This window comes from Anas acuta, chromosome 20, assembly GCF_963932015.1.
Source record: "Anas acuta chromosome 20, bAnaAcu1.1, whole genome shotgun sequence".
NCBI classification, from domain to species: Eukaryota; Metazoa; Chordata; class Aves; order Anseriformes; family Anatidae; genus Anas; species Anas acuta.
In genome coordinates, this window is record NC_088998.1 from 2,255,990 (window position 1) to 2,276,902 (window position 20,913).

At 58.1% G+C, this 20,913-nt stretch overlaps 1 protein-coding gene across 2 annotated transcripts; it reads left to right on the plus strand.

Annotated features, from left to right (window-relative positions):
- Window positions 1–188: 188 nt before the first annotated feature.
- On the plus strand, window positions 189–12,901 carry LOC137842547 (glutamine synthetase). 2 transcript variants are annotated; one of them, XM_068656718.1, is made up of 7 exons: window positions 189–266; window positions 7,739–7,914; window positions 8,473–8,634; window positions 9,766–9,912; window positions 10,771–10,898; window positions 11,809–12,008; window positions 12,177–12,901. In XM_068656718.1, exons 1-7 carry the CDS (start codon window positions 241–243, stop codon window positions 12,496–12,498), a joined length of 1,161 nt encoding a protein of 386 aa, XP_068512819.1. In that variant the 5' UTR covers window positions 189–240; the 3' UTR covers window positions 12,499–12,901. The 2 variants fall into 2 exon arrangements, with proteins under 2 accessions (XP_068512819.1, XP_068512820.1); XM_068656719.1 differs by lacking the exon at window positions 189–266 and adding an exon at window positions 7,446–7,492.
- Window positions 12,902–20,913: the final 8,012 nt, after the last annotated feature.

Consider the following 20,913-nt stretch of genomic DNA (forward strand, 5'->3'; position numbering starts at 1 on the left):
AAGTCCCAACTGTTTTAGCCCCCCAGATCATCACGTCCCAGTCACCCAGCATCCTTCCTCGACATTCCCCATTCCTGAGGGCTGCAGCAAACCTCAGGCAGCTGGGACAGGTGTGGGATGAGGGTGATCATGTCCCACAGCTGGGGGTGGGAGGTGCTGCCCCAGGGCACAAAGCTGGGGAGAGGGAGCAGGGATCCTGATGGTGCCTGGGGCTATGAAGGGCTGCAGGACTCAGCTGTCATGGTGCCAGCCCTGGGCTCAGCTTGGTAAGGGCTGCATGTGGCATTAGTTTGGCTTAGTGTAGAGGTGGTGATGTGGGGAGGGTTGTGGGGGTGCTGGTAGGGGCTCAGCTGGCAGTACCTCTGGTGTCCTGCCCTGTTCTGCTCCTTCACAGGTGATGCAGAGATGGCAGGGGAGCTGGAAAGGGGATGGATGTGTTTGAGGCAGGATGAGGCCAAAGCCCTTGAAGATAACTCACGATGCCCCCAGGTCTGGGGCAGGGAGGATGTGGAAGGAGCTCCTGGTGCAGCAGCATGGCTGAGCTCCCCAGGGGCTGCTCCATGGGGTCATTAGCAGAGGGGGCAGGGAGCAGTGGTGGGGTCAGGCTGCAAGGGGCAGAGAAGGACCTGGAGGGTTTGAAGTTTCTTGGTGACTTATCCTGATCCTTGTGGCCTTGTAGCTTTAGACCCAGCACGAGAAGGCAGCAGCTTGAATGCGTGCACAGCACAAAATGACACTGGTAATTAGGCTCGGAGGCACGCAGCCCGTTACGGAGCCTGGCCGGTCCCGGACCGTTTGTCTTTGGTGCTCGTGAGCCAGGAGCAATTACTGAGCCAGCAGCTGGAGGTGGAATCGAGGAGTGATTCACTGCAGAGCCCCGCTACGGCCGGGCAGGAGGCAATGCAGGGGCCTTGCAGGCACCACATGAGGAGAGGGAGCAGCGATGCTGCCTGCTCTGCCCCCGTGCAGCTGGAAATGCAAGGTGCTGCTAATCACCCACGTTAGGGTACGTGCACGGGCACCGTAACTTGTGTCGTGTGCTCCAGCAGCAGAAGTCCCAAGGGGCAGGCAGCAACTGATGGCTGCACCACCAGCGTGCCCTGGGGTGATGCTGGGTGATGCTCCCAAGGCTTGGGTGATGGAATAAGCTCTGCTTTGGGCTCAAGAGTGATCAGGTTTGGGCTGAAGGTGTAGGACAGGCACCCAAAGGGGCAGGAAGCTCCGGGCCAGGTGCTGCTAATGCAGCAAAGCAAACTTGCACTGTTGGCATCTCCTGGTGGGAATAAAGCCAGTGCGGATGGAGACGCTTTGCTAGGGAACAACAGAAACTCCTTTCTTTCTTTTTTGCAACTGCTTGCAAAATGGGTTGAACCAGGCCAAAATGAAGTTCTTAGTGAGCCTTTTCCCCCAGAACAAGGGAGTCTGTAGGGTTGGCATGTTTGTTTTAAATTGGGCAGGGCGGGCACCCCACAAGAAGCGAGCTGCAGCCTGGGCAGGTTCAACGCCCACAAGCCCAAAGCACTCATGCACACCAGGCTGCTTTGCTCCGGGCTAATTCAAAGCCAACTTTTGCCAAAATCAACGTGTTTATGCAAAGGACTGCAGTGAGGTGGCCTTTAGTGGTAAGGAGAAACAAAACAAAGCTTTTGCCAAAGAAATTTCTCCCCTGCTGCACTAATGGCCTCAGAGCACTACAGGGCACCTACTCAAGGTTCAGTGTATCTAAGGCCAAATCCTACAAGCTGCAAGAATCACCTTTAAATCGCTTAATTAACTTTAAGGAAAAAAAAAAAATCCAGCTCCTGAAATCATGAGATAAAAGAGAGAACGTTACTTCTGCAGAGAAAAGCACCATTTGGGGGTCAATGCCGCCGCCACCAAAAACAGCACCGAAATGTCTGCTCCTGTTTAATCTTGAAGTCCCCCCCCTCCAAGCCCTGGCAAGCCAAGTCACGCTGCTGTGACTGCAGGGGCTGACATCAGCAAAGGCTCGGCACAAGCGGCAAGGGAAGTGAAAAAGGTTTGCATCTGTGTGAGGCTGTAAATTTGGGTTGCCAAACAGGATACGGGCTGGGAAGGCAGCTGGGCGAGGAGGCTGCGGTGGCTGCTCACCCTTCTGCTCGGGTGCGTCGCTTGCTGTTGAGCATAACTTGTGTGTGGTATGGAGGGGGTTAATGTGCTTGTTTGGCAGCTCTGCTCACAGCACTTTGCTCTTATGGGGGTTTTGGTGAGCCTTGAGGTTTGGTTCTGCTAAAAATGAATGCCGATGGTTTAAAAATAATAATAAAAATAAAAGCTCTGCGTCCTGTTGGGAGCAACCTTACTGAAACAAGTGTCCGTGTGTCCCTAAAGCTGGGAATAAGCCCCAAAACCATCCACAGAAGCTTTCTGCAAACCACCCCCAGTGTGAGGAGTGGGAGCCGGGGCCCTCACTGAGGCTGACTCACTCACGTGAGGCTGGTGATGAATCGCTGCCTCTGCAGCTGGGTTTTGCTGCGATCTTGAGCAAATCTCTGGCTCATCGCAATCGGGCAGTGTTGCAAGGCGTTATCTCCTGACCACCTGTGGTTGGAGGGCATCCTCCAAAACCTGCTGGGCACGGAGCTGCCCCAGCCAGCCCGGATAATGCACGGGGAAGGGACACGGCTCGGCTGTGCTGGCATCCAGCTGGTGCCAGAGAAAGCACGTACCTGGAGGTGGAGAGGCTCACCCCGTGCCAAAATCACCCCTTGTCTGCACTTGGAGCTTGGAGGACAGCATGGACCTGGTTGAAATCTATCCTTGCTAGGTTCAGACAAGGCTTGATGAGAGGAAAAGTGGGAAAATCCCAATTTGGGGTGTCTCAATTTCCATCAGGGTGGGAGTGAGTTGGGGTGAGCCTGAGCAGGAGGCTCATGGACCCAGGGAGAGCCCAGGCTGGGAGCTGGGCTACCAGAATAGGGCTGGTGGCCACCGAAGTGCCGTTTGAGTTGGGACTGCGGGTTGTCCAGGTGTGCTCTGGTGAGACAATTTTCTGTGAGTTATCTGTGCGTGTGTGTGTGCGTTTGTGTATAGGAAAAGGTGTAACTGCTGCTTGAATGAAGAGAAAGTGGTTTGGGTGCAAACATCCAGGCAGAACGAGATTTGTGTTGCTTAAATGTGTTCTAACTGTGAATGCAAACTGTCACTTCAGATGTTTTGTAGGAAAAGTGTAAAAGTGAGCGTGTGTCGGAGGCAGAAATGCTGCTTCACCCCCTCGAGGAGACATTGCCCAGCGATGCTCGTGCCTGGTGCCATGGCACAGGCACACAAACAGGGTGAGCTCCACGGCACGGCCAGATCTGCCGTGTCCCTAGCACCACCTCCAGCACCAGAGTGGGCTCACCCCTGCTAAACCCTTCAGGGCTGACCTGGCCCATCCTGCCACGTCCCAGCAGCAGCCCCAGGAAGTTATTGCAAACCTGCTGGGGAGCAAACACCCACCTCCAGCATCCCGCAGCATCCCCCTCCTGTCCCCTTACCTGCAGATATCCGCCCCTTCCTGAGTGCTGCGCAGGAAAATCCCCGCACGCCCCCAGCCCCCTGCCCTCTAATCCCTTTATGGTGTTTGTGCCGGGCTCCCCCACACCGACCCTGCTCTTTGCCTTCCCTCTAATCTCCCCGTCAAACAGTTTGGGCAGGGACAGAGCAGCACGTGCTGTTTGGAGTGGCCAAACCTGGAGCGGGCAGAGGGAGAGCTCCCGCCTGGGGCTGCAGGCGATGCTTCGGAGGTGTCATCCATGAGCAGCACCGAGGGCAACCCCCCTCATTTCAGAGCAGCACCCTGATTCCTGGAGGATAATTTTGAATGAAAACACAATTCTCCATCCTGCTAGCTCTGCTTTGTGGCATGTCTGGGCGCCGGGGGGGCTGACCACTGCCCAAGGCTGCAGCACCCCCAGCCCCAGGTGCCCGTCCTGCTGCTTGTGGCTGGGGAAGATGTGGGCAGCGACGGGCCCTTTGCCCAAAGTCACCCCAGCTTGTATCTGTTTAAACCATTCTTGGTAGAGCGTGTTGTGTTCCTGAAGGTTTTCAACCTGGAAAATTTGCTAAGGCTTCTACTGTTAATAAAGCAAAGGCTTTAATAATATCTTTGGTGTATCTTGGCAAGGCTGGGAAATGTTCGGGCTGATAAAGCCTCAAAGTCAGGGAGATAAAACCTGGAGGAGTTTCAGCCTTGGCCAGAGGTCCCCAGGGGTCGCTGGCTGCAGCTTGATCCAGGTGCTGGGCAGGGGGCTCAGCATGGAGCCACGGGAGACCCCTGCCAAGCCTGTGCTCACCTCTGAGCTTCCCAGCCACTGCAAGGGAGGTGATGGCTCCTCCGTACCGGGGATCTGCTCCTCCTGCAGTCCTCCGGCTGGAGAAAACCCTCCCGAAATAGCCTTCTGCAAAGCCCGCTGGAGATTTAATGTGTGACCGTTCACAGACACAAGGACATCCCTGCTCCTGCCTGAATCCCTCCGGCACGCTGACCTTGGGTGGCTCATGCATCCCTCGCCCCGGTGCCTGGCGGTGGCTGCTGTTTGCTGTGCCTGGCACGGCGCGGGCGGGCAGGAGCCCGCTGTTTGCAAGGAGCCCAGAGCTCATCGGCTGGAGGGTAAAAGGTGGTTCAAGAGGCTCAGGGATCCAGGTCAGAATTGTGCTCGTTGCTCTTAGCGTACAGTCCAGTTTCTGCTATGGAAAGGGCTGGAATTAGACCATGGTGAGATAAGACTTGATCCCAAGGTGGACAGCAAAATGCCAATAAGCAGGTGTTAGCGCTGTATGGCAGGAATGCCTTGCTAAAATCCCTAGCAGGCTTTTGTGGCTAAACAACGCTGTGGTATCCATCAAATATTTGGTGAGCTGCCCCGCTGGCGGTGTTTGGGGCAGGCATGGGACCCTGCGCTCGCAGGCTGGAGCCGTCCCTGCTGCCCCAAGCCGTAGGAGCGCCCTGTTTGCCCTGCCGGGCTGGGCTTTGACCAGGGAAGGGATTACCGGTGTTTGTTCTGTCTTCCCCCTGCAACTATTTTGGTGCTCGGCACTTCCAGCTGTCCAAAAATGAGTTTTCCTCCCTGAACCATGCAGTTACTACTGGACATCAGTGCAGTCGGCGTTTTGTTTCGTTTCTCTGTATTTTTGAGCCTGCCGTGTACACAATTTTGGAGTGTTTCTGGGCACTTTCAGGAGGAAAACCAGAGCTTTTGTTGGGCATAAAGTGAGGACTCATGGATCTTGGCTGCACCCTGGCACTGCACAGCTCACGTGAAAGCATCAGCACCGTGTTAGACCAATGCAACTCGCGAGGGGCTCAGTGCTGGCTGCTCTCGGGGCCAGGTTTGTGGTGTTTTCCCGGGATGGGGGCTGTGGGTTCTCCCTCCTTGCCCTCAGCCATGGAAGTGCAGCACCAGCCCCTTGCATCCCCCATGGGAGCCTCAGTGCAGCCCAGCGTGGGCAGGGGGACAGTGACACGGCCAGCACACCCATGGCCACGCAGCCGCCTCGGGAACACCTCCAGGACCCCGCCTGGGCTGCACACCCAGGCACACGCTTCCTCCTGGGCTGCCGCCCTGTTCGTGACAATTTCCAGCCAGGAACGAGGAAACGTTTGGGCTTCGCAGCCAGATTTATGGATGTGTCCCCAAAGCACCCCGCTGAGGGAGGTGGCTGGTTCGGAGCTGCATGCTTTGAGGGGCTCCTGCACAAAGTCCCTGCGTGACACCCGGCACGGAGGGTGACACCAGGGAGCCCTGTGCCCTCCACCACTGCCACTTCAGGTAACCTCGGGCTCATCCCTGGGTGCTGACCTCCTTCCCTCGGGGCAGCACCCGCGGATGGCAGGGCGGGTGACGTCCAGGTGCCACTGATGTCACAACCTGGGGACCAAAATTGCTAATTAGGTTTTGCCTCTCTGCCTGTCGATCTCATTTCCTGGTGCTTGTGCAATCGCAGATGCTTTCGTGTGTCTTCCCGGTTGTTTATCTGCCTGCGGGAGCAAAACACCTCCAGAAGAAAACCAGAGCTGCGGGTGGGTGCCCGGCCAGGAGGCGCAGGGGAGGGTTTGCTGCAAGAGGGCTTTTTAGCTGCCCTGGTGGCATGGAGATGTTTCACTGTTTTGCACAAAAACATTCCTGGGGGTGAGTCAGACAGCCGAAAGCATGAGTCTGCCTGAGGTAGCAAAGCCCCGCGCTGCTTCGGAGCCCGGGCATGTTTTAAAGTATTTTCTCCTCTTTTAAAATAGAAAAACAAGGGAGAGTGGGGAGTTGTGGTGCTCTCCTGCAGCTCTGGCAGCTGGGACCTTTGGGTTTTATTGGAAATCCTCTCCCTCCTCCCCCCAAAAAACACTATCGGGATTTGAGATAACGCCCGTGAGCTGCCAGCGCTGGCTGTTTGCGCTGCGCTCATGCCGTCGGTGCACTGGGGCCGGTTTGTTCTGCCTGCTGGGACAACTGGGAGCCCTGCAACACCGTATCTTCGGCAAAGAAAAAAGGCAGCGGCCTGTTTAATTAATCTAATTGAGATTTGGTTTCAGCTCGATAGCTGGAAATCGCCGCTGTATTGAAGCAGTCGGCTCCAGTTCCCACCTGTTTGCTGGGTTCTTGCAGCTGACTGCGAGTCGGAGCAGAACCACTGCTGCGTGCGGGTGGGTTTTGCTTCTGAAGGTCCTTAATGACCCTCTGGTGCTTGATATTGTAAAATATTGTGTTTTAGCACAACAGTTTGTCCGTGCAAGGGGCAGGACAGGATTCCTGGGGGGCATGGTCCTGGGGGTGCTGGGGAGGAGCAGCCCTGGAGCGGGGCTGGGGGGCAAAATGCCATCAGGGTGACCCTACAGAAACAAACCGCCAGGAGGGAGGTGGCAGATAAGAGTCTGAATAAACAGGACTCGTTGTTTTTAAAGACTTAGAGCCGTCAGAGAGCATCCAAGGGAATGCTAGGGAGGTGGTGAGGAGTCTGGAGGGGAAGATGGGTGAGGAGCGGAGGGGCAGGCGCTGAGCTCTGCTCCCTGGGGACAGCGACAGGACCCGAGGGGACAGCATGGAGCTGGGACAGGGCAGGTTAAAGGGTCGGGATTAGGGAGAGGCTCTGCACCCAGAGGTGGTCGGGGGCTGGGACAGGCACCCCAGGGACGTGGGCACTGAGCTGTTGGAGCTCAAGCAGCGTTTGGACAAAGCTCCAAGACACAGGGGCTGCTTTGGGGTGATGCTGAGCAGAACCGGGGGCTCCCTGGACCCTTCTGTGCCCCACAGCTTCTCACCCAGCGCTCCCGCACCGAGCTGCCCTCGGTGCCCACCGCCCCCCGAGCATCCCCCGCACCCCCGAGCACTCCCTACCCAATCTGCCCGGCCCCCCCCCAGCACCCCAGGGCCCTGCCCGCCCCCCCCGGCCGGGGCCGTGTCCCCGTTCGGTGCCGCCCCCCCGGGCGGAGCCGCCCCCGCGCCGCCCCCCCGCCTATAAAGCGCAGCGGGCGCGGCCGGGGGCAGCGGCGGGGCCGGTGAGCGGCGGGGCCACGGGGGCGAGTCCCTTGGGGGGGGGGGACGGGGACAGGGACAGGGACAGGGACACAGGGAGCGAGGGGACCGGCTGGGGGTGGCAGACAGCGGGGGGGGCGCTTTGGCAGAGGGGCTGGCTGGAAAGTAAGAGCAGGGAAGGGGGCAAAGGGGGTAGAGGGGGGAAAAGGGGGGCAGGGGGCACAGTGGGGAAGGGGGCAGAGGGGTGACGGCGCGCTCCTGTCCCGCAGGGCTGTCGCCATGTCGGTGTCGCACAGCTCCAGGCTGAACAAGCTGGTCCGGGAGCAGTACATGCGGCTGCCCCAGGGCGGGCAGGTGCAGGTCACCTACGTCTGGATCGACGGCAGCGGCGAGGGGGTGCGCTGCAAGAGCAGGACCCTCGACAAGGAGCCCAAGAGCATCGAAGGTAACGCCGCCAGCGCGGTCCCTCCTGATGGCGCCGAGCATCGCCGGGATCAAGTTTTGGGGCGCTTCGGGCGGTGGGAGTCGGTGCTCGCCCTCCTCGGTTGCGTGGCACCGCTGATGCCCGCTGCAGCTGTCTCACGGGGTTGTACAAAGTGGCAGTGTAAATATCCGGCTGCGAGGCTGCCGTTTGCCTAATCTCGCATCTGTCGTCAGTCCTGGGTGGGAAGGGGAACGCGAGATCCTCGCCCCTGGCCACCGGGCAAACAGGCGTGGAGCCGGGCTGGCATCCAGCATGCTGCGTGCCAGGCGTTGGCAGAGGGTGGCCGGCGGGGAGGAAAAGCTCCGGGGCTGATCCTGCCCTGCTGGATGGCACCGGGGTGGGTGAACGCACTGGTGCTCAGGGTTGTGCAGGAAAACCTCAGTGGCCGTCATGCCACGGCGCCTGGTGCCCTCTTGTGTGCTCCATGCAGGGTCTAAGCCAGCAGCACCATGCACGATCCATACATGAGATGCCTCCTCCCAACCCCGCTCTTCCCTTTGTCCCTCTCCCACCCCACAGATGTCCCCGAGTGGAATTTTGATGGCTCCAGCACGGCCCAGGCAGAGGGCTCCAACAGCGACATGTTCCTGGTGCCCGTCTGCATGTTCAGGGACCCTTTTTGCCTGGACCCCAACAAGCTGGTGCTGTGCGAAGTGCTCAAGTACAACAGGAAACCTGCAGGTGAGCTCCGGTGTCGTTAATAACAACTAATCCCAGCCACCCCGCTATAACTCGGGGTGCCTGTGTTTGAGGAGACCGCTGGCACTGATGCTGCTCCTCACCAAGCTGCGCTGAGCTCTTGGCCTGAGGCTCCGAAATGCAAGGACTGGCAGAGGCGGGTGCGTGCAGGGACCTGTTGCAGCGCAGCGAGAGGCGGCTGCCGCCCCGCTCCCGTGCGGAAAGGTGGCACGGGGTGGCCCAGGGTTTGATCCTGAGCGCGCCCAGCCCTGCGGGGCCGTGCGAAGCATCAGTGCTCTGGCTTGTAAATAAGGGGAAACTGTAGGTGAGAAGCGGTGTTCAAAGCGCTCGGGGAGGGGAATAGCAGCTCCCAGTAATGCTTCGGCTTGGTGGCTGCCTTGTGGATGGCTGCAGGAAAGGAATGTGAAAGTGCTGGCGTGGCTCCGGGCCTCTGCAAGGGCTTATCGCCAAGGGCAGAAGTCTGCAGTCCCAGTGTCTGTCTGTCCATCTGATAAAGCCCAGGATGGAGGAGGGGATGCCTGGGGGGAAGGGTTTGGGTTGAGATCCCTTCCCGGCAGCACTGCCTCTGCCAGAGCAAGGCTTAAAGCCAGTCCTGGCTGCTGGAGCCGGGCAGCTCCCAGCCCTCCAGCTCCTGGAGCGGGGCTGCGTTGTCATTAAGGACCTCGGATGGCACGGTGTCCTGCTCCTGAGCCAGCCCAGCTGCTCCCAAAACCACGGAGCTGGAAGGAGATGAGGGTTAAGCTGGGGATGGCAGCAGAGAAGCGGTGGGAGGTGGTCGGTCCCTGCTCCCAGGTGTGCCCGGTGCCCGGGGGACAGGGCTGGGGAGGAGGATGTGTGCAGGAGAAGGATGCTCATGGAGTGGAGGCAGTGGTTTTGGGGGCAGTTTAATGAAACCTCCTGGGCCTGTGGCTTGATGCTGTGGGCATGCAGTGGCTCTGCAAGGAGGAACCTGGTGAGCAGAAGGCCCTGCAGGAAAGGGGATTCATTCACTGCTTTCCCTGGGACTTCTGTGGGAAATGCTCTGGGAGGTGGCTGAGGCTCGAGTGGGATGGAGCTGAACGTGGTGGGTGCATGCCCATGGCGTGGGTCTGACCGGGACCTCCCTGCCCACAGAGACCAACCTGAGGCACACCTGCAAGAAAGTCATGGACCTGGTGAAGGACAGCCACCCCTGGTTCGGGATGGAGCAGGAGTACACGCTGCTGGGCATCAACGGCCACCCCTACGGCTGGCCCGACAACGGCTTCCCCGGCCCGCAGGGTAAGCGCCTTCCTGCAGACCCCAGCCCAAATGCTCACCGGGGGATGCTGTCCTACACCGAGCATCCCATCCCATCCCATCCCATCCCATCCCATCCCATCCCATCCCATCCCAACACTCGGGCACATTTCCCCTTGTGGGAGCCAGGAGAAGGAGGGCCGGAGCTGTTTTGCCGACTGCCCCGTGGCTCACGTGAGCCGGCCGACAGCGCTGCTCCTGCCAGACCCCACTGCACAAACAGCTCTGGGCTGCACGACTTGTTTGTCAAGGGCTGGAGAGCTCGGCTGGAAAAATCTCCCCGCGGCTGTTGGTGAAGGGACCGGCCGGGTGCTGCAGCACGAGGCTGAGCACCTCCTGGGAGAGGGCCAGGGGTTTCCCAACCTGACTTCTTCGCGTCGCAGGGACGAGCTGTTTGCAACATCTCCCTTCCCCTAGGTGGGGAGAAGATCTTCCTCTGACCTGTGTGAATGAGGAAGAGCGCTGCGAAACCACAGCCAGCTGACGGCTCTGGGCACGAACAATGCCAGCTGCCGGCAGAACAATCTCCGGAGCTTGAAGTGCTCAGAGGGTCAGTGGGGTGCCCTGGGGCAGACCCAGCCAAGCTCTCCTTATCTCCTGGCTGCCTCCCAGTTGGCGTTACAAGTCCTGTTGAGCTGCAGAGATAAGGCCGAGGTTGCACAGATGGTCACTCACTGCTCCCCGGCGTTGGGGTTGGTGTCCCGATGCGCCAAGGATCCCCATTTGATCCCCATAAATCCTCTGCAGCCGATTCTGGCCCCAGTGCCTGGGGGTGGCGGGGGCACACTGCCATTCCTCCCCAAAGCCTTAATTGTGTGATGCATTCTGTTTCCTTCCCAGGCCCCTATTACTGTGGGGTCGGAGCGGATAAGGTGTACGGGCGGGACATTGTGGAGTCCCACTACAAGGCTTGTCTGTACGCGGGGGTGAAGATTTGTGGCACCAACGCGGAGGTGATGCCCTCCCAGGTAGGTGCCCGCAGCCTCGTGGATGCTGACCATGATCCAGGTCAGCTTCTCCCAGGCTTGTGCTCCTCATTTCTCCTCGGGGCTTCTCTGCTGTTGGGTTCCCAGGGATGGGAAGTGGGGCTGGGCCACCCTGCGGTGCCCAGCACGGTGTCAGCGTGAGCCAGGACAGGCTGTGAGAGCAGCAAGTGGAGCTGAGGGTGTCTGTGTCCTGCTGCCCTGCCCTGAGCGCTGGGAACCTCCTGTGGGACACAGCCTCGGGCAGCGGCTGGAGGGGATTTGAGTTTTTTAGGAGCTGACACAAGGGAGCCTCTGATTGCTTTATGCAGGTGGCCAGACTGGCTGACGGTGATTTAATTCTCCGGCTGATAAGCGGGGATTTATCAGCAGCGGGGCCGAGGCAGGGCCTTTAACGACCCCGCTGTTTGCCCTGATCTTTTCAGGGTCCTCCTCAGCTGCCCCCAGCACCCCGCGCTCCGGCCGGGCCATGCCAGCAGCTGCGGATGCGTCATCCCAGCTTAGTCACCAAGGGTGGCGCAACCCTGTCCCCAGGAAGGACTCATGGGGACATCTTTAGTCCCGTGCCCAGCTTGCAGGAGGATCTTACATGCCAGCAGCTCGAGCGCCAGCCTTGGAGCAGGGCGTGATACTTATTTACTTCCATTTTGAGAAAAGCTCTTCAATTTTCTCTCCTTAGTTGTGAACAGTTTATTCCCTTTTTTTTTTTTTTTGGTGTGCCAAAACTGTCCTCAATGCTCCCCATCCCATTGCTGATTCCTGATGGGTGAATTATAAAGCTCAGCCACTCCCCATGCTGGCAGCTCTCATGGGGGGTGACAGGGACACAGGCTGCCCCACAGCTGAGGCACAAATCTCTCCTGTCCCCCACAACACATCCGCTCTCCCCTTCCAGTGGGAATTTCAAGTGGGGCCGTGCGAAGGCATCGAGATGGGCGATCACCTCTGGATGGCTCGCTTCATCCTGCACCGCGTCTGCGAGGACTTCGGGGTGGTGGCCACTCTGGACCCCAAACCGATGACGGGCAACTGGAACGGGGCCGGCTGCCACACCAACTACAGCACCGAGGAGATGCGGAGGGACGGGGGCCTCAAGTGAGTCCCCGGGGGAGCCTTGGGCTGCAGGCGGGAGGGTTGGGGCCACGCGCCGAGCCGGGGGAACATCTGATTTTAAGAGCACGTTGTCTTAAGTGGTGGCCTGAGAGTTCCCCATGGCTCTGCTGGTCCCCACACCAAACCTGACCCCATTCTGGTCCCCCACAGACACATCGAAGCGGCCATCGAGAAGCTGAGCAAGCGGCACGACTACCACATCTGCGTCTACGACCCGCGGGGCGGCAGGGACAACTCCCGGCGGCTCACCGGCCACCACGAGACCTCCAACATCTTCGAGTTCTCCGCTGGCGTGGCCAACCGAGGCGCCAGCATCCGCATCCCGCGCCAGGTGGGCCAGGACGGCTTCGGCTACTTCGAGGACCGGCGGCCGGCGGCCAACTGCGACCCCTACGCAGTCACCGAGGCCATCATGAGGACCACGGTGCTCAACGAGACCGGTGTGGAGACCAAGGACTATGCCGACCACTGAGGCCGTGGGGTGGGAGGAGGTTCTGGTGCCGACGTGAGCCGTGCCCGCGCGGTGCCGTCGGCTGTCAGCTCAGACTCTTTAGGAAGCTCGCTTCTGGTTTTGTGAAATGTCGCCTTAGAAATTATATATATTTTATAGCGAGAGGGAGGGGCCCAACCTATTTTCTCAACCACTTTTTCTGGTTCCTGGTTTTAGGTAGTCCTTGGGGAGTTTTTTAAGACTTGGATGGATTTTTTTTTTTCCTGATGGACTTTACACTGTGATGTACATAGATTCCTACGTGGAAGCTGCAGCTGCTGCTGTTTGCACCTGGGGAGGGTGGGTGCTTTTTTTCCCTATATCTCTGTTGCAAGGAAAAGATAATAAATAATTTTCCTGGCTGTATGGCAGCTGGGTTACGCTGCGGCGGGTGCCTTTTTCTGTGGCTCCTAGAGCTCCGTGCAGGATTTAATTGGGGTCTTGCTGATGAGTTGCTGCTTCTGGGGCTGCAGAGTGCAGGAGCTGAGATGCTGGAGGCACCTTGGGCAGGTTTTAGCCCTGAAATGGGGAGGATCTCCCCCAGCTGGGGCCGCCCTGCCCCATTTGCCGGCCGAAAGGCCATCTCCCTGCATCGTGATCCCCGCAAGGCAAACAGAGCAGCACAGCCTGAGCAAACAGCGGCCGGGGCAGCAGCTGGCGGGCGTTTACACAGGGTGTGCGCTGCTGAGTCAGCACCCGGCACGGGTGGGGGGATTTTGAACCTGGTTGTGCCTTTAGCTACGTGGGGATGAGCCCAAATCGAGGACCACGGGTCCCTCCTGCTGGTCATGGTGCTGCCAGGGTGAGCTGGGGGTGCTGCTGTCACCCGGACATGCGGGCAGCCAGGAGCCCTTGGTGTCTTTGAGCTGTTCACGATAAATGCAGCCTGGTCCCCACACTAAGAGGATCAAATTTTCCTCCCAGAAATTGCCAGGCACAGCTTTTAGTCGTCTTCATCAAAATCACAATGCTGCCTCGTTTTCCTCTCGTTTCTGTGATGCCTTTAACGGGTGATGTGAGCGCTGGGACTGCTGCCTGCAGCTGGAAAATCAATGAAGAGCTAAATCTGGAGCAGGAAGGCTCTCGTGTTCCTTTCCCTGGCTGTACCAGTGCCTCTAAGTACAGTGCTGCACGGCTGAATGTGGGGAAGCGCAGCAATCTGCATTTCCAGGCGCCTCTGGCACAGCTCTGCGTGGGTCCCAGCCGGGTGCTTTGTGCCTGTTCCAGGGCTCAGCTGCGGGTCTCAGGGGGGCTCCAGGGGCTCCCCAAGCCGCAGCCGGGGCTGTTCCCAGAGCTGGGGCCAGCTCTGGCCACTTGTGTGCTCCGATGCCTTCTTGCTCTCCTTTGCCAAAACGCAGATCTCACCGGTCCTTTTCAAGGTCAAAATGGGTCAGAAACCATGTTTTATTTTTATTTATTTTTTTTCCTAACGCAGGAGGATTTCCACCCACAGGGCCAGCACCAAAGGGGAAACGAGGACACAAGCATGTTCCTACATGTACAAGAGGTTTTGTTACAACTCGCTGCTGCTGTTGGAGGCGAGCTGTGGGGCTCGGCTGTGGGGCTCAGCTGGCAGAGCAGGCGCTGGGGACGGATCCAGCCCTGGGGACCGGGACGGGAGGCACCCAGCACCACCCAGTGCTCCCCACCAGGGATGGGTGGCGGCGATGGGAGACCCCAAGGCGAAACCCAACCCAGGATGGGGATTCCGGGAGCTTCCTGGGGCTCGGCTTTGCATTTGGGGATCTTCACCCTCCGGGGCTTTCCCCAAAAAGCTGGGCTGGGCCGGGCCGCATCCTGCACAGGCGGCAGCGCTGCCTGGGGGTTTGCTGCCCTCAGCAGGCTCCGGGGCGAACGGCAGCGAGCGCAGCCCCGGGAGCAAGCCCAAGCCCACCCAAGCTGCATTTCCACCCCAGTGGCCAAAAAAAAAAAAAAAAAAAAAAAAGCAAAAACAACCCCCAAACAAACCAAAACCTAACAAACAATCCCTCAAAACAAACAAACCAACAAACAACAAAACCCCAAAAACAAAACCAACCCCCTTTGGGGCTCATCCCATATGCATCCCAGAAGCAGGGCACTGCCCGGGGCTCTGTGGGGTCACCCCAGCAGCCAGCACCCAGCAGGCACTGCCCAGGGGACCCTGCAGCTCCCGGAGCTCTTTCCATGGCTGCTGATGCAGTAACGCTGATTTCAGGCGAGGCCTCCAGGATTGTTTTTTATTCCAGTAATAAAAAGGACACCACAATCGCCATTCCGACGCTAACAATAGCGTTACTCAAAGCCTCTGGGCAGAAGTGGGGAGTTCTGGGTTGAATAAAGACCTAAACCAAAATGTCAATAATAACTTTTTTCCCTCTCCTTGTCTTCCAGCCTGCGCAATCCGCTTGAGTCTCTCTATCTTAATGGGCATTAAAATGGTTTCAAATTAGATCTACGGAAAATTGAACTTTATTCCCTCGGAACTTCAGTCTGGCCTTTAAAAGCCAGCGGTAATAGTTGGGTTTCGTGTAAGAGCATCTCTGATCTCAGAAGCTCTCAGCCTGGGCAGGAGGCAGCAGCACCAGCAACTCTCCACTGCCAAAACACAACCACAAGCCGAGGGGGATGCACAGCTCCCAGCAGCACCCAGCACACCACGAGATGAATTGGTCAGGGGCTTGGCTGGGGATGTTTGGACCCAGCCCTACACTTGTTCTGGTGCAAGCCCTGCTCCTCCTGACTGGCTTTGCACCCAGCTTTCGGCTCCGTTTGGTCCCTAAAAGAAGGGATGAGGACAAAGAGCCCCCAGGCTGTGCCTCATTTAGGGAAGTGTCCCCTGGGGACACCCTGGGTTGTGTCTGGCCGTGATGGCGATGCAGCCCCACAGTTTGTCCAGCCTGTGACCAACCTGTGTGGCTCCATCACTGTTAAAAACCGAGCAGGGAAGGGGTGACGGCGGCTGCTGGAGACCTGATGTGCCCCCACTGCTGGGAGGATTCGGCACTTGGGCTTTCCAGGAAAGCTGTTTGGCAGGGCACTGGGAGCAGATGGGTGTTCCCCAAAGGGATGGGATCCCCACAAGGGGGGGTTAGCCTGGTGGGGACGATAGACACATCAGCCACAACTGCACCTCCCGTCTGCTCTGTGCTCATGGGGTGTCCACAGAGCAGCCTCCACAAACTGCTGCTGCTCACAGAATCACAGAATTGTAGGGGTTGGAAGGGACCTCAGGAGATCGTCAGGTCTCACCCCCCTGCCAAAGCAGGTTCCCTAGAGCAGGTTGCTCAGGTAGGCATCCAGACAGGCCTTGAATATCTCCAGAGGAGACTCCACAACCTCCCTGGGCAGCCTGTTCCAGTGCTCTGTTGCCCTCACCATGAAGAAGTTCTTTCGCATGTTGGTGCAGAACTTCCTGGGCTCCGTTTTGTGGTAATTACCCCTTGTCCTGTTCCCACAGACCACTGAAAAGGGGTTGGCCACATCCCTCCATCTGCCACACTTAAGATATTTGTGAACATTAGTAAGATCCCCTCTCAGTCTCTTTTTCTCCAGGCTGAACAACCCCAGGTCTCTCAGCCTTTCCTCATAGGGAAGATGCTCCAGGCCCTGTATCATCTTTGTGGCCTTCTGCTGGACTCCTTCCGGGATATCCCTGTCTTTTTTCTTTGTCTTTTTTTGTACCGGGGAGCCCAGAACTGGACACAGTACTCCAGGTGAGGCCTGACCAGGGCAGAGTAGAGGGGGAGGATCACCTCCCTTGACCTGCTGGCCACGCTCCTTTTAATGCACGCCAGGATGCCCTTGGCCTTCTTGGCCACTAGGGCACACTGCTGGCTCCCCAGGTCCTTCTCTGCAGAGCTTCTGTCCAGCAGCTCATCCCCCAGCACTCCTGGACACCCGGTGCTTGTGGTGGGTCTGTGGGGCCAGGTGAGCTGCCAAAAGCCCCCTGCGAGCTGCAGGCTGGGGACTGCAGGGGTTCTGGGTGGAGGCAGGAGATGCACAAGGGCACTAATGGGCTTTGGCAGCCCCAACCAACCTCAGCTGGGACCCCCACCCACAGGGGCTCCATTTAAGCTCAGCCAGGAGGCATTGATCCTTGTCTGAGCTGCCTGGGGGTGTGCTGATCTTCAGATCAAACCTTGGTGATCCAGCTCCTGACCAGCAGGTTGGGTTCCCAGGTTGACCTTGGGCCTGCCTCATCCCTAGGCTTGTTGGAAGGTCTCTGGGCTGTGCCTTTGAGCTTGGGCTGCAGATTGGCTTCAGTTTGGATTTGTGGTGTTGTGGGGAATTTACTGATGGGCTGGGCTCTCAGTTGGATGTTTCCAGCATCTCTGGGTCTGCCACACCTGGGGGCAGAGGCATTGGACCATGGCTGGGAGCCCCTGCCCTGTGGTTCTGGTGTCCCTGATGGATCTTGGGAGGGTGGAGGAATGAGGGGCTCTGCAAGGGGCTGTAGGAGGAAATACAGTGCTGGAAAAGGTGGGGAATGGGTGCCCCTGGGTGGTGCCCCCTGGGGTGGGGTAGGAGGATCCCCTCCATGATGCTCCTTGCAGTGCTCCCTGATGCCTCTCCACGGGGAGGTCCCTGGAGGGTGGTGGCACCCCCAGCTGGGCACCTGGTGGGTGTGGGGAGCACTGTGCTGTGCAAGAGAGCTCGAGCTGGGACACTGCTGCTGCTTTCTCAGGCTCTGCTTGCTGTGGGAACCCTGCACCCAAGGGTCTGGCTGAAGGCCACTATGGATGTGGCTGTGGTGTCTGCTGAACTTAGGAGAGAGGAACGGGAACCCTGAACTTCCCCTTGCTGCACTTGGGTGGGAGGACGTGGGCTTGGGGCCAGTGCAGTGGCCATCCCTGTGGGGCTGGGGTGTGATGCTGACAGCCCCAGCTGCAGCACGGGGTCAGCTCCCCATGGTGACACCTCACACCAGTGCCCATGTGAGGAGCTGGGGACACCACGGTGTGACCCCACCACACAAGTCCTCTCCCCATGCATGGAGACAGGCAGTGGCAGGCTGGGGCCAGAGTGCAATTTCATTTTCAGTCCTCATTTCCTGCAGAGATGCAAGGCTGGTAATGGGATGCTGTGAGCAGGAACACATCTGTAGGGGACAATGAGATGCAAATGACATAATTTTGTTTCTTTTTTTTTAAGACCATTTCATTTATGCAGTTTGTGCAGGTGCGGGGGTTGCAGCAAGGAAGGCAAGTGGTAGGATTTTAATGTTTGCCAAGGAGAAGGGGGACAGGTGGAGCTGTAGTGACCTGCAGACAGGCAGGTGGCTGCTGGAGGCAGGGTTCAAACCTGAATAAAGTGACTGGGGGTGCTGTTCTAGGCCTGGGCACTGTGATGCACTGAATTCAATGTTCTTGTTGGCCTTGATTTCCCCCCTGCAGCAGGGTGTGTGTGTGCTGGTTTGGCTGCACCGGTGGCTGAAATGTCAACGCACACTGGGTTGGAGGAGGACTTAATCAAGGACATGGACCCACGTCGTGCTTGGAGTGCTTTACCTTGTCCACAACCCCCCAGGCCACGCTGTTTCCTGGCTGCTCTTACCCAGTCATACCATGTCCTTCCCTCCCTGCCCTCAGCCAAGGGTGCCATGACTTGTCACACAAGCCCTGTGGTGCCCAGCGTGTCCCCTTCCCAACCTTCTGGGGAAGGGACAGGCCACCAGGCCCTGCGCAGGGATCACTGCTGGCCTGTTCCAAGCTGCCTTTCTATGGGACCTGTGTAGGCGAGCTGGCTGCTCAAGGAGCTGGTTCCTTGAGGCTTCTGGCAGGAGCAGTGTCCCTAGAGCTGTCACAAGCTGTTCTGTGCTCTGCTTATGCCCCAAGGGCGGGGGCTCTGATGTCCTCCCACAGCCCAACAAAAGGGCCGTGAACCTGCTGGCTGCAGAAACATCTGTGCAGCCTGCTCACTCGGTGAAGGTGGGCTGAGGACTTCCTTGGCTTGTTGAGGTGGGACCTCACCTCCTCACCGGTGGGACCGAGCCACCAGCTGGTCTGGCAGTGCTGTGGGTTGGCAGGGGATGTCCTTTGTCATGGCTGTGGCAAGGTGGAGTGGTGCTGGGAGGGGCGGCTGGGACAGGCCCCGGGGGCACGTGCTTGGTGATGCTCAGGCTGGGGCAGGTTTGTCAGAGGTGACTCACCTGCTCCTGACGGTGCCACTGGCATCAGAGCAGTGCCCTTTGAGCTCATGGAAACACAGATCAATGATGACTGACGGAAGGGAAATATCCTGCGAGGAACAGCCCTGCTGTGGTCAGGGGGAGAGGAGCAGGGGCAGGAGCAGCAAGGTGAGGGGGGGGGGATGCCCATGCCCTCCTGCTCCCCACCTGGCATCCACCCCAATGCAGTCAGAGAGCAAAACTTGTTCAGAGAGCATTGCTTCATGCTAAAAAACATTCAGCAGCTGATGGTGCCCTCTGGCAGCAGTGTGTCTGAGGCCACTCCTGTCTGCCTGGGTCTGGGGGGCTCCCTGGTCCGTGGGGCTGCTCTGAGGGACATCAGCAGCCATCCCTGCGAGGGGGCTGTGGGGTGTCCCCACCCCAAAAGCTCTCGGTGTGGGAAGCTGACATGACCCCGGTGCCCACCCCCCTCTCCAAGCACTTCCTCCTGGCCTGCGGAGAGGGTTAGGGGATTTCTGGGTGTTTTTTTATTGTTGGCTCTGTCCCTGGTATCAGGGGCAGGGTGCATCCCACAGCTTTTAGCAGCCAGAAGGGGGACATCTGGGCTGGTTAAATTACTCCTCATGGGGGACTGCTGAGAGGTGCAGGGATCACTCCTCCAGCTGGGGTGGTCTCAGACACACCACTGCTGCCTTCTGCCCCTGGATAAGGCCCCTGCTGGAGGTCATCTCTGCCTCTGTCAGCACTGTGGGAGCAAAGGAGAAATGCGAAATACCTATAAGAGTCCAGCCCTTAATTTTAACATGGCCCTTGTCTCAGGCAAGGCCTTGCCGGGGTCTCAGAGCAGGGGACAGTCCTCCTGTCCCCAGAGCCTGTGGGTGACAGAAAACAGGCTGCAGTCCCCGCTCTGCCCGGGCTGTGATGCGGAGTCTGTAGGGACAGGACTTCCCTCTTGATCCTCCTGTCCAGCCCTGCTCTGAGCAACAGAGGCTCCTCCAGTGAGGGAGGAGATCACAAATCCCATCAGTGAGATTAGAATAATAGCAATAGTAATTAACGCCTTGCTGCTCTCTAAGGATTTTCTAGCAAGGCTCACCAGGTGCTGGATGGGTGTTAGGCAATTACAGCAGTAGCACCCACGTAATGGAGACAGGTGACAGCTGTGCCACCAGCTTGCAGTGGCTCTGCTGGAGACTTGTTCTGTCCCCTGATTTTTCTCAGTGGATTGGGGAATGAAATTAAATGGGAGGAGCTGGCTTAGGAGGGGTGACCCTGAATCAGCCTCTTCCCACAAAGGTGATGGTTATGCGGGGGGGGGGAAAGCAGATCAGGAGCTCCTGGTGTTGCTCGTGGATGCTCACCTGGTCCCTAGCAAAGAGACACAAATGCCCCCATAGGAGCTCAAGGGCTTGAAAATACCTCTCTGTGCATTTGGGGACAAAATCCAATGCATCAGCTCCTGCATGCGTGTCGATGGAAATCTGCAGGAGCAGCCTCCCCCATAGAGACACAAATGCCAGTACGTGGGCTTGCATAGACACAAACCAGCACAATAACATGGAGGCTGGAGAAAATGCTTTGTGGGGAGAGACCTGAAGAGCTCAAATTGCTCGGTTTATCAGGGAAATTGAGATGTGTCTTGATTTCTGCGTGTAAGTACCATCACAGGGAGAAACTACTTGGCACCAGAGTACTCCTTAATGTCAGGGAAAGGCAGAACAAGAACCAGTGGCTGAAACAGAAGCCTGCCAAAGAGGGACTAAAAAGCAGATGTGTATGTTAGCAGTGAGAGAGGCGAGGAGTGGAAGCAGACTATCAAGGGTTGTGGCAGGACTTTTTCCTCTCTTGGTAAAGGATAGTTTTTTCTCTCTGGTGGAGATTCTTCACCCTATTATACCTCTTATCATCACCCTATTATACCTCTTAGGTGTCTGCCCACCCCCCTCCTTGCACGGGAAGCTGCTAGAAAGCCCTGGGACATCAAGATCCTAGAGATCTACCTCTGGGGTGGGACATTTAGCTGGAATGCCACCGTGTGCCCTTGGGTGAGCTGTGTGGCAGAGCCTGTGCACCCACCGAGCAGAGAGGGGAACCACAGCATCAGTGTCTTGCCAGCAGAGAAGGAAGGTGTGCGGGAGGTGTGGCAGAACAATGCTAAATACGGTGTGAACTGATGAAAGGTGTCAGCCCATCACAAATGAATAATCGGTGCTGCTGCTGTCAGTATCAGGTGGCACAGTTGGCTGGCCAGGGAGCTGGCTGAGAAGCAGTGAGGTACTGAGCAAAGC